The sequence below is a fragment of the Oryzias latipes genome, chromosome 13, assembly GCF_002234675.1.
Source record: "Oryzias latipes chromosome 13, ASM223467v1".
NCBI lineage: Eukaryota > Metazoa > Chordata > Actinopteri > Beloniformes > Adrianichthyidae > Oryzias > Oryzias latipes.
The window spans coordinates 5,018,076-5,032,574 of record NC_019871.2 but is presented as its reverse complement, the minus strand read 5'-3'; the positions used below and the strand labels follow the sequence as shown (position 1 = coordinate 5,032,574).

Below are 14,499 nucleotides of genomic sequence, written 5' to 3'. Positions count from 1 at the left end.
CTAAATTAAGGAAACTCTGCATAGAAAAAACCTGGCCAGGATTCGAACTCAGGCCTTCTCACTTTGATAGCAGACTTTTTAGCCCTCTTAAGCCAGTGATGATAACAAGTCAAGAGATCAAGTCAAATTTGTAATCTACAAACCAACTGGATAACAATTTTATCCCACATTAAAAGTCAATAAAACAATCAAGAAAGTGCTGTCTGCAAATCTGACTGAGATGTTAATTCTTCCATATTTGGTTTGTGTTCTTTCATAGTCCAAAGGCACCATTGTGTCATGGTGTCCCTGAAATGCAGTGGGACAAAGGATCCCTCTTTAGGGATGACACCCTGAAAAAGACTCAAGGCTAAAACCCTGTGACCCAACATGAAGTGTTGTAGAAATAAAAAATAACAATAAAGGAAACAAACGTTTATAAAAGGGATTGAAAAACAGACCAAGAATATATATTTAAAAAAAGTACGAATAAAGAAATAAAAAAATAGTTTTTCCCTTACTACATGTCAAATAAATTTAAAAAAAATTGTTGCAAACTGACTCCACTCTGTCACTGATGCACGAACTAAACATGTCCAAAGTAAACCATTTTCTAACCGTCAGAGAAAGTTTTAGAAATTTACAAAAGTTTTGGGGGACATTTCTGTTGTTTTTTTAGATGCAGAACAACATTTTACTTTGCAGTTCTACATAAGGGGGTTTTCTGTTGGGTACATATTTTTAAATCAGAATTTTAAGTTGACCCATTAAAAACCCCAATATTATCTCAAGAAGCTGTGTAAAATGTTTTTTTTCCCATCACGTTAAAAGCAAGACGCAAATGGTAAAGATATGAAAATTGTGAAACTGCTGTTTTGCAAGTAACACTATTGCACAATCCAAGACCCGACATTTAGGAAATACATAGTAAAAGTAGGAGTTATTTGTTACTTAGCATTTTAGATTTTTTATTTTTTAAGGGTCTTTTCATTTAGTCATGTTAATTATTTAATTTTGGTAAATGAAGGTGTGCAACAAACAAAAACATAAAGTTTTTCATCCCGTAAGAACAGATTGTAATTGGTATGTTTCTTAAAATATTACTCAAGGTTGGGGGAAATAGTATTAAGTGACACAGAAAAGTCTTATTTACAAAGAGTTCCTGAATGCAGCAGGAGTTTCCGTTCTCCCGTGTCACGTGACAGGGGAACTGCTGGTCTGTAACTGGTGATGTGACGACGCAGCTAGCAGCAGTTAGCAAGTTTGTTGACTTTTACATTTAGGTATTTGTCCACAGATTTAAGGGACAAGGCACGAAAATGGACAACAGTGGGAAAGAAAAGGAAGCGGAAGCTTTGATGGCGGAGGCGGACAAAAAAATAAAATCGTCGAAGTCGTTTTTTGGGACGCTGTTTGGGTAAGTTTGTCAGAAAGCTAGCGTAAGTGTTAGCTAGCTTTTCTAGTCTAGGGGCCAACAATGCGGAAGGTGTCTGACTAAGCAGTTATCACTCCGTTTGTATAGCGGAACTAAAGAATACCTTTAACTCTGAGTGGTGAATCTTTCATTTAATTTTAGTTTTGGGTTTAAATGATGCTGTTGTGTCTGTGATGTTGTTACGCCACCATTCCCGGGTTTTCTGCCTCGAATGTTTGTAAACAGCATTATTGTCATTCACAGCAATTGCCTATACCCGCTCTGTTAATGACTATACTTAAAGATTGTTGTGTTTATGTATTAACTTTAAATTAAACGGAAATATTGTTTTTGTCTCAAGTTCAAAGTGTACTTGTGCCGATGCTGCAGCACCACCTTCCGGAATAAAGGTGTACTGCAGATCACATGTCAGTCATTGGTTTACAGCCGCACATTTGTGTTTTCTATAAGATTTAAGGTGGTATTTACACTTAGTCTGCAGAGATATATTGCATATTTATGCAACACGGTTTTAACTTCCAATTTGTCTTTTTTTAAATGCGCGTGTATGTTATCTCACAGGGGTTCCTCCAGGTCGGAAGAGGCCTGCGAAATCTATGTGAGAGCAGCCAACATGTACAAAATGGCTAAAAACTGGTCTGGTAAGTGTGTAACAAGCCCCCCTTCTCCCCGCTGTTATCTGTAAACACCTTAATCTTGCAACATTTCTTTCCAGCTGCAGGAAATGCTTTCGCGCAGGCTGCTCATCTTCACCTGCAGATGCAGAGTAAACACGATGCAGCAACTAACCTCATAGACGCTGGAAATGCCTTCAAAAAAGCAGACCCCCAAGGTAATGTTCTTCATTTCTGTGGGTTTATATATTTATTTTTTAACTCTCAAAACCTGTTCTGTTGTTGTGAGAAATTACACTGCTTTATAAAGAGCTTGCTTCATTTATTTTTTTAAAATAATTTTTTCAAGAACAAAAAGGTTTTCATTCATCAAATGTGTTGCAAATCAAATAAATATCCACATAAATGTATGTGGACACGCATTGCCTTTTAGGGATGCAACTGTTCGTTTTCTTCCCTATTTGATTCAAACCTCCATTTTTGGGTCACGGTTTTGTTTTGGTTCGATATTTGGTGTGTGCATTGCAAAAACAACTACAAAAAACATAGAGAAACATTTTTTTTAAGTTTGCTAATAAGAAATGAAAGAAAAAGCCTTGATTTAGCTTATTCTAAGCCTGGTGAAATGTTATAAAACAATGTCAATAAATTAAAAATAGCAGATCACATGTGTTTGACACTTTCACTATAAATATATGCAAATATATGCTGCGGGGATGCAATATTTCATTTTAAATTGTGTAATATACAGTCTGGTTTTAATTGGATATATTGGGCATCCCCCATTTAAGAGCAGATCAGATGAAACGGGTGTTTTTAATGTTTTTTAACATGTTATTCTGACATTCTTCTGATCATGGAGGACTTTAATGAAGCAAATGTGCCATGAGAGATGGTCATGTGTACTGTGGAAAATTAATTTTTACTGATATGTAAATCTCCATGATATTAGATCTGTGTTCATCCGAACAGGCCCTGATAAAACACTGAGTAGTTAGGAATATGAAAGATCATAAATATCTGTAGCCAAAACCAAAACAGTTGTAGGGATATTACTGGAAAATGATTGGTTCCTCTGGGTTTTTTTTAATGCACAACTACCTCCATTTCCACTGTCTCCTCCTTTCCTGCATCAACCTGATATAATTTGTCTGACGGGCTTAGAGGAATACTGTGGGAATCTTATTTAGCAATAACAGGTACCTGTTGTTGCTGGGGGGGGGGCTAAAACTCCCATGGAGGATGGAGGAGTTGAGCTGCAGGCAGATGTGAGTTGTAGGGCCTATATATCATGCTATTGTTACGCCTTTCAGAGTAAACTTTATCCATATATGTGATCATATATTACCTTTGGCACACTAAAGAATTATTTTTTTGATGAAATATGATGTATTTTCACGGCTCTTTTTCCTACTGGAAGTAAGAATTAAGGAATTCATATTTTTTATTAATTTCCTTCTATATTCTTTCCCATGAAATTTAACGTTCGGTGTGTGAAGTCCTGACTTTACAATTGTTAGGAGTTTGATGGCTAACTAACCATCTGGTTCAGTCAGTAGTTCTTTATTTTGCTGGTGACATGATTGGACTTGTTGTCATGCTACAGGTCAACTCACACATTCCACCTTCATCATCGCTCCAGGAAAAGAATGTAAACGTTTCCATCAGCGTTGCAGATGCATCCTTTCACGTTTGGTGTCGTTTACATGCTATGCCCATTTACATCCTTATCCTCCAGTCCTGTAGCCACTGACTTTTAACTCTCATAATGTGCCACCCTTTTGTGTTCTTATTGGATCTGTGACTCTGTCTTTTGTTTTGTCCTGTTTTATGTTTCCTGCCTAGGGACTATGGATGCAAATTAGCATCATTGCTATAATCCAGCATGTTTACGCCTATCATTGTTTGATAGATGTTCATTAATGTGCACTGTCCCTATTAAATAAATAAAAATAGACATCTATTTTTCGTCTACACATTAACTAGATCAACCTCAGGTCCTTGGGTTGCTGTCAAGTGTTTATCAAAAACTTGACATTTCTAGGTTTTACACCTGCAAAAAAAAAAAATATATATATAGAAATGGCTTTGATGTGATACAGAACTTGCTTCCTCGAATATATGACAGGTTGCTTTGAATATGCAAACATTGGAGAACGTGGGCCTTCACGCCTTTCCTAAAACAAAAAAAACAAAAAGAATATGCAGACCAGGGATGATGTTGGGATGATTCAGTTGTTGGTCATATCTGATTCAGAAGGATGCTTTCTGTTGGAACGAAGACTGATTATCAGTGTTCAGCATTTTTAGTGAAGTGATTGATTGATTGTGTTCTTAGAAACAAACTGACTCTATTTGTCAGAATAACCATTCTTGCTCTAATACCTTTTTTTTTTTTAAACATGTTCTTGATAATAATAGGACACTGTACAAAACAAAGTTCAAAAATAAACATTAAAAGTAGGGCTGCACGATATGAGGAAAACTCGCGATATGCGATATTAGTGATCAATATTGCGATGACGATATAACTTGCGATAAATGAACCACTAGCAAAAACAACAAAAACATTTCTATTTCCCTGCAAATGTTTAATTTAAATAAGAGTAAAAATACCTTAAATTATTCTCCAAATGACCCTGATCTAATTAGCAGGGCAACATCTAACGTAAGAGCTCCATCCTATTGGTCAAATGCCTAAAGGGATTTATTCAATTCATTAAATAGTTAAAGTTGCCATAAGATTGTTTTAGCACATTTAAAGTTTACCATTTATTGCAAATTTTCGCTGACTTTTGCGATCTGGATATTGCACAGCTTGAAATCGCGATAACAATAAATTTGCGATTAATTGTGCAGGCCTAATTAAAAGCACAATAAATGGAAATTGGCAACTGATAACCCTTTCTATGGTATTTGTCTGTGTAGTTTATGTTATTCCAAGTAATAAACTATTACTTATTTGATGCTTATTTAGATGCTTCAATAAAAGGAGGAGCCTGCTGGCCCCCACGTCCAACATTTCAAATGTTTGACAGATTTTGTGCAGCGTGCTGCAGACTCCCGATTGGTAGTTGGCTAAAAAATGTGGATTCAGTCCGACTCGGACCAATCACCGCTTACAGACGGCTCCAATATGGCGATCCCCATATTTCGAAAAAATTGACCTAATTTTGTCGGATTTAGAAGTGAACCAACTAGTACGGGCGACGTGGCACTCGCTAGGTCCAGGTTTCAGATGCAGCCACTGATTCTAACACGGTGAACTATGCCACAACAGCTGGAACTTGTCTTCCTGTGGGCCATGGCAAATAATGAGGAAACGACGATGTGAAATTCACACAAACTTAGCTTTTAACCCTCCTATGAGTTCAGGCCTGAGGATCACAAACCCCAAAACATTTTTCCCCTGACGTGAGAGCTTTAAGAAGACATTTCAGTATTTTAAACATTTTTCTACTGGCTGGCTCGATCATCTTTTGATCTATTGTCAAAGCGTTCCCAGTGGGTTATTTTACTTATGATTATGCCGTTTTTAGCCAAAATTATTTCTAGGACATAGTTTCCTTTGAAATTCTTCTCTGACTGTTGGCGTGGAGCAACCCCCTTTCCCGTCACCCGTGACTGAGAGCTTTCTGTTTATACGTTCTTCTGCTATCTGTCAGCCTCTCACACCCTCAACTTAACATGACGAGTGCAACAAAAGTGGCGAGCAATGTTGGAGCCATCCAGCCGTACAGTTTTGATCCAGATTCCAGATCAGACGAGGAAAACAAAGACATTCGTGGATCTATGTGTCTGCAAGTGGATGCATCAGGATGAAGTGGAGCAATATTCAAATGCAATTTTAATCTTAATTTCATTTATATATGTCCTCCTTCATCAGAAAAATGCCACAAGAAACCACAGACTTCAGCTGTTTGTTTCATTTTCTTTTAATATACAGTCTTAAATTGGGATTTTGAGTGTTCTTTAAAAAGGTATTAAAGATCCTTAAATTCTCTTTTGTAAATCTGTAGACTCCCTATTCTAATTCAAAAGGTGGTTTGCAGCAGGAGACGCTCTGCCTGTCCATGTCTGCTGCGATTTGACAGAGTATTCAGATCAACTGAGTGGTTAAACATTTAACCGGTCCCTTAATTTGCGTGCAAAAGCAACACAATAAGAAATGTTATCCCTCTGGACTGAGGAAACTTTTATATTTTCAAGCTTGGCGGTTTAGAAACAGCTTAAAGAGACGGCTCTGGTTTCCTTTTATTTTTCAACATGAGACCATTAAACCCCAGTTTTGTTTTTTTCTTTCCACCAGTTTATATTTTACCTTTTATTTTTGTTTGTTTTCTCCACAGAGGCCATAAACTGCTTAAACCGAGCAATCGAGATTTACACCGACATGGTGAGTTTCAAAGCTGCAAGCTCACTTAAAATGGGAAGAAAAAAAAAAAATCATAGGATGTGCTCCTTTTTTATTTATTTATATTTTTACAGTTGACTTTTTACCATTTTAGGGCCGTTTCACTATTGCAGCAAAGCACCACATCACCATTGCTGAGATTTATGAGACCGAGCTGTTGGACATCGATAAGGTCAGATTACAGAATATGTTTGTTTTATTTCTTAAAAAAGTGTTTGCAAAATAAGTCTGTCTTGACAAACAAGTGTAAGTAAAATAAATAAATACAAATAAAAACATCTGTAGAAACTGTTCCTGGCAACAGAAATATTTCAAGAAATTACCATTAAAGTACCAAGAATTTATTTTAAAGTATAAAATACGTATTTTTTGGAGAATAGGTCATGGTGGGTTTTTTGTGCGTAGTTTGGCTGGAGGTGTGATTTATGTGATATTTTTGAAATGAATAGCAACAACCACTAGAGGGCGCTATAGGCGTGCCAGTACTTGCCACTGATGGAAACGCAGAAGAAGAAGCACCACTCAGTTTTACTCCAGACCAAAGCGACGCAAAGGATGAAAAATTGAACAGATTTAGAGATTTAAAGTGATTTGAAGAGATTAGCAGACTTGTCGGCATGTTTTTTATGATATGGTTGATGAAATATCCATTCTTGGTTAATTAAGAGTCATATATATGTATATAAATATTTGCACATACACTTTTATTTTGCCAAACATATACGAATCGTTGCATTTTATCTTCTAAAAGACGTAAATGTTTAATTTTCTAATTAAATAAATCAAATTTGAAGAGAAAATAAATATTTAAACAACTTTTTCGTTGCGAAATTATTTTTTTTTACATTTTTATTTACCTTTTTCTTCTTTTCAATTGTTCTTTTGATTTACACTCTATTTGAACTCTCCACTGCGGCGTGCAGTTGCCCAGTTTCAGGGTGGACACTCTACCTCCGTGCCGGTGTTTGAACCCTGTATTCACAAGTGTTGCACAGCTTAATGAAACCAGTAGAAATGTTAAACACAGTCCTGTCATCCACACTCTTAGAATTTTTTTTTTTTTTTTTTTTTTTTTAAAGTTGTAAAAATGAAAAGCATCTGGGTTTTACTATTTTCTGCATTTAAAAGATGACTCTTGAAAAAGAAAAATGTTCACCTTAAACCTCTATGCGTTATTGAGCACAACATGAGAGAAATAATGTGAACCTTCGGCTTTAATCATCAAATCAAATCAAAACTTTATTTATAAAGCACTTTGCATATAAAAATACAACACAAAGTGCTTTACATTAAAACACAACAAAATATAAAAACAAGCATGACGATTAAAATAAACAAGCACAAAAATTAAAAAATAGGGCCCCCCTCCCCGTACCAAGCACCCCACTCCTTTCACTCCTCCCACCCCCTAACTGATGGGGAAAGACAATGAGAAATCATGACTGTTTCAGTGCAGCAACCTTCTTTCTGGTGTGAACCGCTCTCCTGATGTCACACTTCTATGGAGCCAAAATAGTCTCACCTCATTTGTGTGTGAGCAATCCTTGATTTGTAACTTGTGTCTGCATGTTTGTGTGTAACTTTGGATTTGTGTGTGTGGGCGTAATCCTTGATTTGTAACTTGCATCCAGGTTCAAATTTCTTGTTTGTTTTTTTTTGTTTTGTGTCTTTTGTTGACGTGTCTTCTCTGGACTCTTCAGGCGTCCTGCTTACCTCGTTGAGCGTTCTGGACTCTTACAGGGACACCAAGACTTTGAGCTGAACTCTGTCTGCAGACGGTCTTTTGCAACTTTGCTACGGTGGTGGCTACGGTTCTAAACCTTAGGTTATCCAAGAGCTCTTTTGTGTGAGACGTCCAACAATGCAAACGCAGGACTGTGTTTTTATAGTGCAGGGCAGTGCTTAGAGCAGCCATGAAGCTGCGGGTTCACACACGTATCCCGTCCCACCGCATGGGGGATGTTGACACTTGTTTTAGTGGTTTTTGCTTGATCAGATGGTGTTATGACTTTGATCATTATCCAACTGCATTTTGTGTTGTAATCATTGACTGTTTACAGGAATTGGCCTAAGTAATCCCTCCCCCCTGGCATTCAAAACAGGAAGTACCTCCTGGTTCCTAGAAGCCAAAATCCCGTAGAAATAAACAGTCATTCTATTAGTAATTAACTGCTCTTTTACCTTTTTCAATCCTTTTTTTTTCTCTGTAGTGCAGGTTAATCACGTTGTAAACTGGCCAATCAGATGCTTCAATGAAAGCGTGTGGTACTTACTGACCCCCCCCATGTCCAACGCTCAAAATGTTTGATAGATTTAGCGTAGCCTGCTTTCAAGAGGTGGGGGTGTGGGCTTCCAACAAGCTCACCTCTGATTGGGGAGAGCGGTTGCCATAGAAATGTTGACTCAGACCAATCACTGCTTGCTGATGTCGTCTGGCTCCATTATGGCGGCGACCGAATTGACTTCATTTGGTTGGAGCCTGGAGGGAGCTGTTTTCTCTTGGTTTTCCAAGTATTCTTAAGTGATCTGCTTTCAAACCTGATGTTTTAACATTTTACTGTTTATTCCTATTAAGTTAAGCAACTTTTGAATCTTTCAGTCACTTTTACTTCCTTTCTCCCTCAGGCTATTGCTCATTATGAACAGGCTGCAGATTATTATAAAGGCGAAGAATCCACCAGGTAAAGCTGCATTTTTACTTTACTTTTGGGATGATTTGTTTGCTTTTTCTTGAAATACATGTTTTGAATCTCCCATTGTTCTTGTCAGTTCGGCCAACAAGTGCCTTCTGAAAGTAGCAACCTATGCTGCCCAGCTAGAGCAGTACCAGAAAGCCATTGAAATCTATGAACAGGTGAGACGCTGAACGGGAAAGCCGCCGCCGCCCCCCACGGCTGCACAGGCTGTAGCCGGTAGTCAGCCGCTGCTCTGCTTCTGCTTCAGGTGGGAACATATGCCATGGACAGCACGCTGCTGAAGTACAGTGCCAAGGATCACTTCTTCAAGGCGGCGCTCTGCCACTTCTGCGTGGACACGCTGAACGCGAAGGTAAGCGTGATGTCGTCTGCGGGGCCACGTCAGCAGAAGCCGCTCTTCTGATCTTCTTCCTGTGGTTTTGCAGCTCGCCGTGCAGAAATATGAAGAGATGTTTCCAGCCTTTTCAGACTCTCGAGAGTGCAAGCTGCTGAAGGTATTTTTTTTTCTTTTTGGTCATTTTGGTTGTTGACTCTTATGATTTTTGAGAAGGCAAAAAAAAGGATGTAGTGGAGAGAAATGCTGGTTTGAATAAACAATCTTTGAATGAAAGCTGATGATGCAACGGATAAACTCTGATCGTTATACTGATTGATAGATTAAACCAGGGATGCCCCAATCCAATCACATGATCAGAAATCACCACACTCTTGATTGAAATCGTGTGTTGCATCCCGATCAGGCATCCAATATTTGTTTTATTCCCATAATAATATATGTATTATTATAGATTAAAACCCTAATAGAAGGCTGCATATCATGACTAGAGTTGTAGGGGGAAATTGATGCGGTGATTCATCCGATATTTCGTTTGGCGATACTTGTCAACACGATATTTACTTTATTATTTTGGAGCGTTCTTCAGCGTCTGCCTCTATGAGCAGCTCCACGCCGCGAGAACCAGCGCTTGTTAAATCTTCAACCAGCATCACGTTTTTGTTCTTAATGAGTTCCAATAGAACCTTATTGGTTAAGGCACATTTATTCTATATTTTACTTTCATATTTTGTTGTGTAAATCAGACAATTTTGACTAATTTACCAAAATAAAAGAACTACGAATGTTTGGCTAAAAGCAACTTCTATATCAGATGTAGTTGCAGTGCTTAACGTTGTGATCATTAAATAACATTAATTTGACCATTTTATTACAATGAAAGGCATGATATTTTTAGAGTAGAGTTTTTTTCTGAGTCATACTCTTTAAAAAAAATAGTAAAAAATTATTCAGGTTGGATGAATCGTATCACGAGCCTCTTGCAAATACACACCTTTAATCAAGACCAGATCTCGACATTTTATCACTGCAGCGCAGCAGAATCCGGCACCTGCTGAGCAGGAAGTCTACAAAAACAATAAATAATGAGACAATAGCTAATAGCATTACATGCAAGCCAGGTATTGTGAAAGCAGGTAAAGATAGTGTTTAATGCGACAAACCTCATTAGGAAGTGAAACACGACCGGCTGCAACAACAAACGGCGTTTACGGCAGGTTTACTGAGGCTATGGGGTCAAATCACAATTAACTTACAGTAAATTTAGAAGCAGAGTGTAAATTAGAAGAAAAATAATGAAAAACAGGAAATTTTGAAAACAGTCAACTTAAAAGGTACACATGGTGAACTCAAAAGACATGTAGAAAATTTTCCTTTTGGCTTTTCCCTTCAGGGAAACCCTGTTTTCTGCATTCTCGACCCTAACAACAGCGATATTTTAAATAAAAAATAAAAAAAGTGTAAAACCTTGGAATGAAAATATTTATTTACAACACCTGATGTCTTTATATTTTCAATTTTTGGTTTTGTTGTTTCTTCCTCTCCTCGCTTTTGTTGGACATCAGAGGAGGGAGAGGAAATGACATCACTAGAACATCTGTCACCCGATGTCAATCATTTCCCGGTGGCCAATTGTCTTAAAGCCCCGCCCCCCCACTTTAAATTTGGATGAACTCCGAAAAAAAAAGGTCTGAATTAAAAATGTAAATTGAAGACTGACAGATAAAACTGTTCATATTTTCTGTTCAAATCGATAAGAATGACTCCGCCCATGCGTCATGAATTATTGATGAGAATAGAAAGGAGCTCAAACCAGACGAGGTAAAATGTTGGTTTTCATCAAGAAAAACATACATTTTATTCTTTAAGCCAGGAAATGACAGTAAAGAGATAAGAATACAGTTGTAAAAAGCACATTACTGGCCTTACTTTATAAAATAGTTTTATTTCTTTATATTATCACTGGATTGTTCAAGCTACCTGAAAGACAATAGCCCCCGTACCCGGGTCGACCCGTTTGCGTGCTGCGGGTTTTTGGGATTAAAGGGTCGCAGAGGAGAGCGGCTGCATCTTTAGGGGAGCGCTCGCAGTTCCCCTAAGGGATTTTAGGAAAATGGAACGTACCACTGCCGTGCGTGTGGTACTGTGAAGTATCTGTAAGCGGTCTTACGCCACACTCGAGTCGTTGCGAGTTGTACACCCTTTCTGACAGCACATGAATGCCACATGCACAGGTTGTGTAAATGCTGTGTGAAATGTTTGGGTTTGTGTGTCTGTTGCTAAATATCACGCATGGGTGATCAGATAGAGCCTCAGATTATCAGATGGGGCCAAAAAAAATCGCTACATTAAATTATAAAGATTTTGGTTACAAGTGATCCTGTTCTGGTTGAAATGTTGTGTTTTTGGACGGCCGATCTTCTTTAGATGTGTTTAAAAACTTTTTTTTTTTTTAAACTAACTCCAGAAACTTCTTGACGCCTGTGAAGAACAGAACGTGGACGCATACACTGACTCGGTAAGTGAACCGCTCAGAAACCCACTTCTGTTATTTCTCCTGGCGGTTTTGGTGCCGCATTAACCCAACCGAGCAATGAGCCGAAAAGCTGAATTATGCAAGGGGAGTAAGGAAGTGATCAGCAACCGTGCGGCTTTTACTTCCTCGCGTTTATAGACTTGCAATGTCTGTTTCTAAACGATTCAAATGTTCTTCCCTGTACGTTGTGATGTGAATTTTTATTTCCAGGTGAAAGAATTTGACAGCATTTCCCGTTTGGACCAGTGGCTCACCACCATGCTGCTCCGCATCAAGAAGACCATACAGGACGATGAAGAAAGCCTCCGCTGATTCGCCTCCTTGAGTCCTCGGAAACCGACTTGCCCTTCTCTCGTTTGCCCCTTTCCACCCCCCTAATGCCCCCTCAGACAGCAGCATTCCTACATTTTACCAACCTGTGTGCCCTTTGATGGATGCTGTCTGTCTCCTGTCATTTGCAGTATTCCTCGTTTTCTCCTTTTTAAAACGCCTTCTGTACTTTCGGTTTGAACACTATTGTCATGAGTGCACAGAGTCTGTTCCGTGTGTGTTTCGCTGCAGGTGTTGGTCTGCAGTTCAGAACCGGGCTGCAATACTTTAACAACTCAAACCAGCAGACTTGTATAGTAAAAAAAGAAAAAACATTTTATTTTCATTGTAAAACGTTAAATGCGAGTATGGCGACTTGCTTACGATTTAATCTGCTTTAGGATAAAGTATATTATTCAAAATTTGGATATAGACTGAACGGTCAGCTGTTTTATTATGAAACATCAGAGACGCCACAATCAGCTTTACTCTGCCTTACCGTTCTCAGTGTCGACTGAAAGGTTTAACCAACCGATCAATAATAGATATAATGGTTGAAGCTGCGTGCAGCGTTGAATGGCCCGCCCTCGTCACCCCTTGACCTGCCTTCAACAGCTGAGAGGCTGTGACACCCCCTCACTCTCCCCATCTGCCCTTGCCACCGTGGTCAGAGCTGCACGTGTCAAATTCATTAAAAATAATGTTTTCAAAATGGCAGCGTTTCTGTTGGTTTTGTCTCCATAGCAACCATTTTTAGAAGCATCGGCAAAAGTGCGTTCTTGGATTTCCTTGGCAACTGAGGTTTTTTGTTAATAATGCCCACATTCTCGTATAGAATGTTGTTTTATTCAGCTTGATCCATGGATTTGTGGAACAAATATTCACAATATTCTGGTAAAAAACAAAAAAAGTGCTAGCAACAGAAAAACCACACTTTTGCGAACTCGCCACGCTAACCCTGCAGATCTACGAACTTTGTTTTCCTCATTATTTTGCTGAGTAGCTTCCCAATGATGCTCGAGGAGTTAGGGGGGGGCGATTGATCGATCCTTAATTTAAATTTGTAGCCAGTACTGAAGGGGAATTTTTTTTTCTTATTTAAGACAGCAGGTCAAAGGTCAATGAAACTCTTGTTGTCGACTTAAACTGGTGCCGTGTGTGTGACATTTTGTGAAGATCACTCAAACACCTTCATTGTGTGAAAATGTGAAAATCGCCCAATTTTACACCTTGCAACAAGTCATAGATCCTGTAGCCATCCCATAATAATTTTAAAACTTCTAAAGTAAAATATATTACTTTTTTCACGTAAATTGGGGAGTTTTAAAATAAAAAATGTATTACTTTGTAACGCGTAAGGTTACGAGAATAAAATAGTAAATTTACGACTTTAAATCACATAAAGATCTAATATTACATTTTTTTTTTACCAAGAGATTTTGCTTCACAATTTGTTGAATCGGTTTTAAAATTTGTTTTAGAGTTTGTTGCGGGGGGGCTTATTTATTTATTTTTTGCTCCAAGTCCAGGACTCCTGCAGGACATAAAAATGTGTTTGTTCTTTACATTTGACACACTTTTATTAAGAACTCCACGTTTCAAATGGATGAGAAATGAGGCTCTCCACCCTTAAGGAACGTGTTCCATGTTTCTGCAGCCTAAAAGCTTCACAGAAGTGAACTGCAGGTCTCTTTTTTATTTTTTATTGAACAATTGTAGAATATAATATAAAAATGCAACATTTATAACAGTATAAGAATGCAACACAGTTCTAAATACAGAATACAATTGTTTCAACCTTGTGAAAATCTTTATTATTAAGAACAAAATTATATTTAACATAGTTTTTTAAACCAAACTGGTGTTCAATTATAACCAAATAAAGCAATCACAGAAAGAAAGAAATAACTAAAAATAAAAAACGAAATAAAATTAAATAGCGAAAGTAAACTTATGTCACTAATCCAGAAAATTTGCAGATGTTAATCGTTTTTTGAGCCTTTGTATTTTTTAAAGCAGAAATTATTTTTAATAAATATTGCTGCTGTTATAGTATAAAGAATTCAGGTTTTTTATTAGCAAATTTACTTTTGTGAATATGAAATTTAGCCATGAGTAATAACATATTTATAGAAAAAAGAAAGCATCACGATCTTCCTATACAAAACGATGAAAAGCAAAT

General features: G+C 37.7%; 1 protein-coding gene across 1 annotated transcript; it reads left to right on the top strand.

The window, feature by feature from the left end:
• The first annotated feature begins 1,157 nt into the window (after nucleotides 1-1,157).
• napa (NSF attachment protein alpha) lies at nucleotides 1,158-13,032 on the top strand. The gene is made up of 11 exons (XM_023961639.1): nucleotides 1,158-1,396; nucleotides 1,976-2,055; nucleotides 2,130-2,246; nucleotides 6,378-6,424; nucleotides 6,537-6,614; nucleotides 9,068-9,123; nucleotides 9,212-9,296; nucleotides 9,386-9,490; nucleotides 9,564-9,632; nucleotides 11,940-11,990; nucleotides 12,219-13,032. The coding sequence occupies exons 1-11, from the start codon at nucleotides 1,299-1,301 to the stop codon at nucleotides 12,318-12,320; spliced, it is 888 nt and encodes a 295-aa protein (XP_023817407.1). The 5' UTR covers nucleotides 1,158-1,298; the 3' UTR covers nucleotides 12,321-13,032.
• The last annotated feature ends 1,467 nt before the right edge of the window (nucleotides 13,033-14,499 follow it).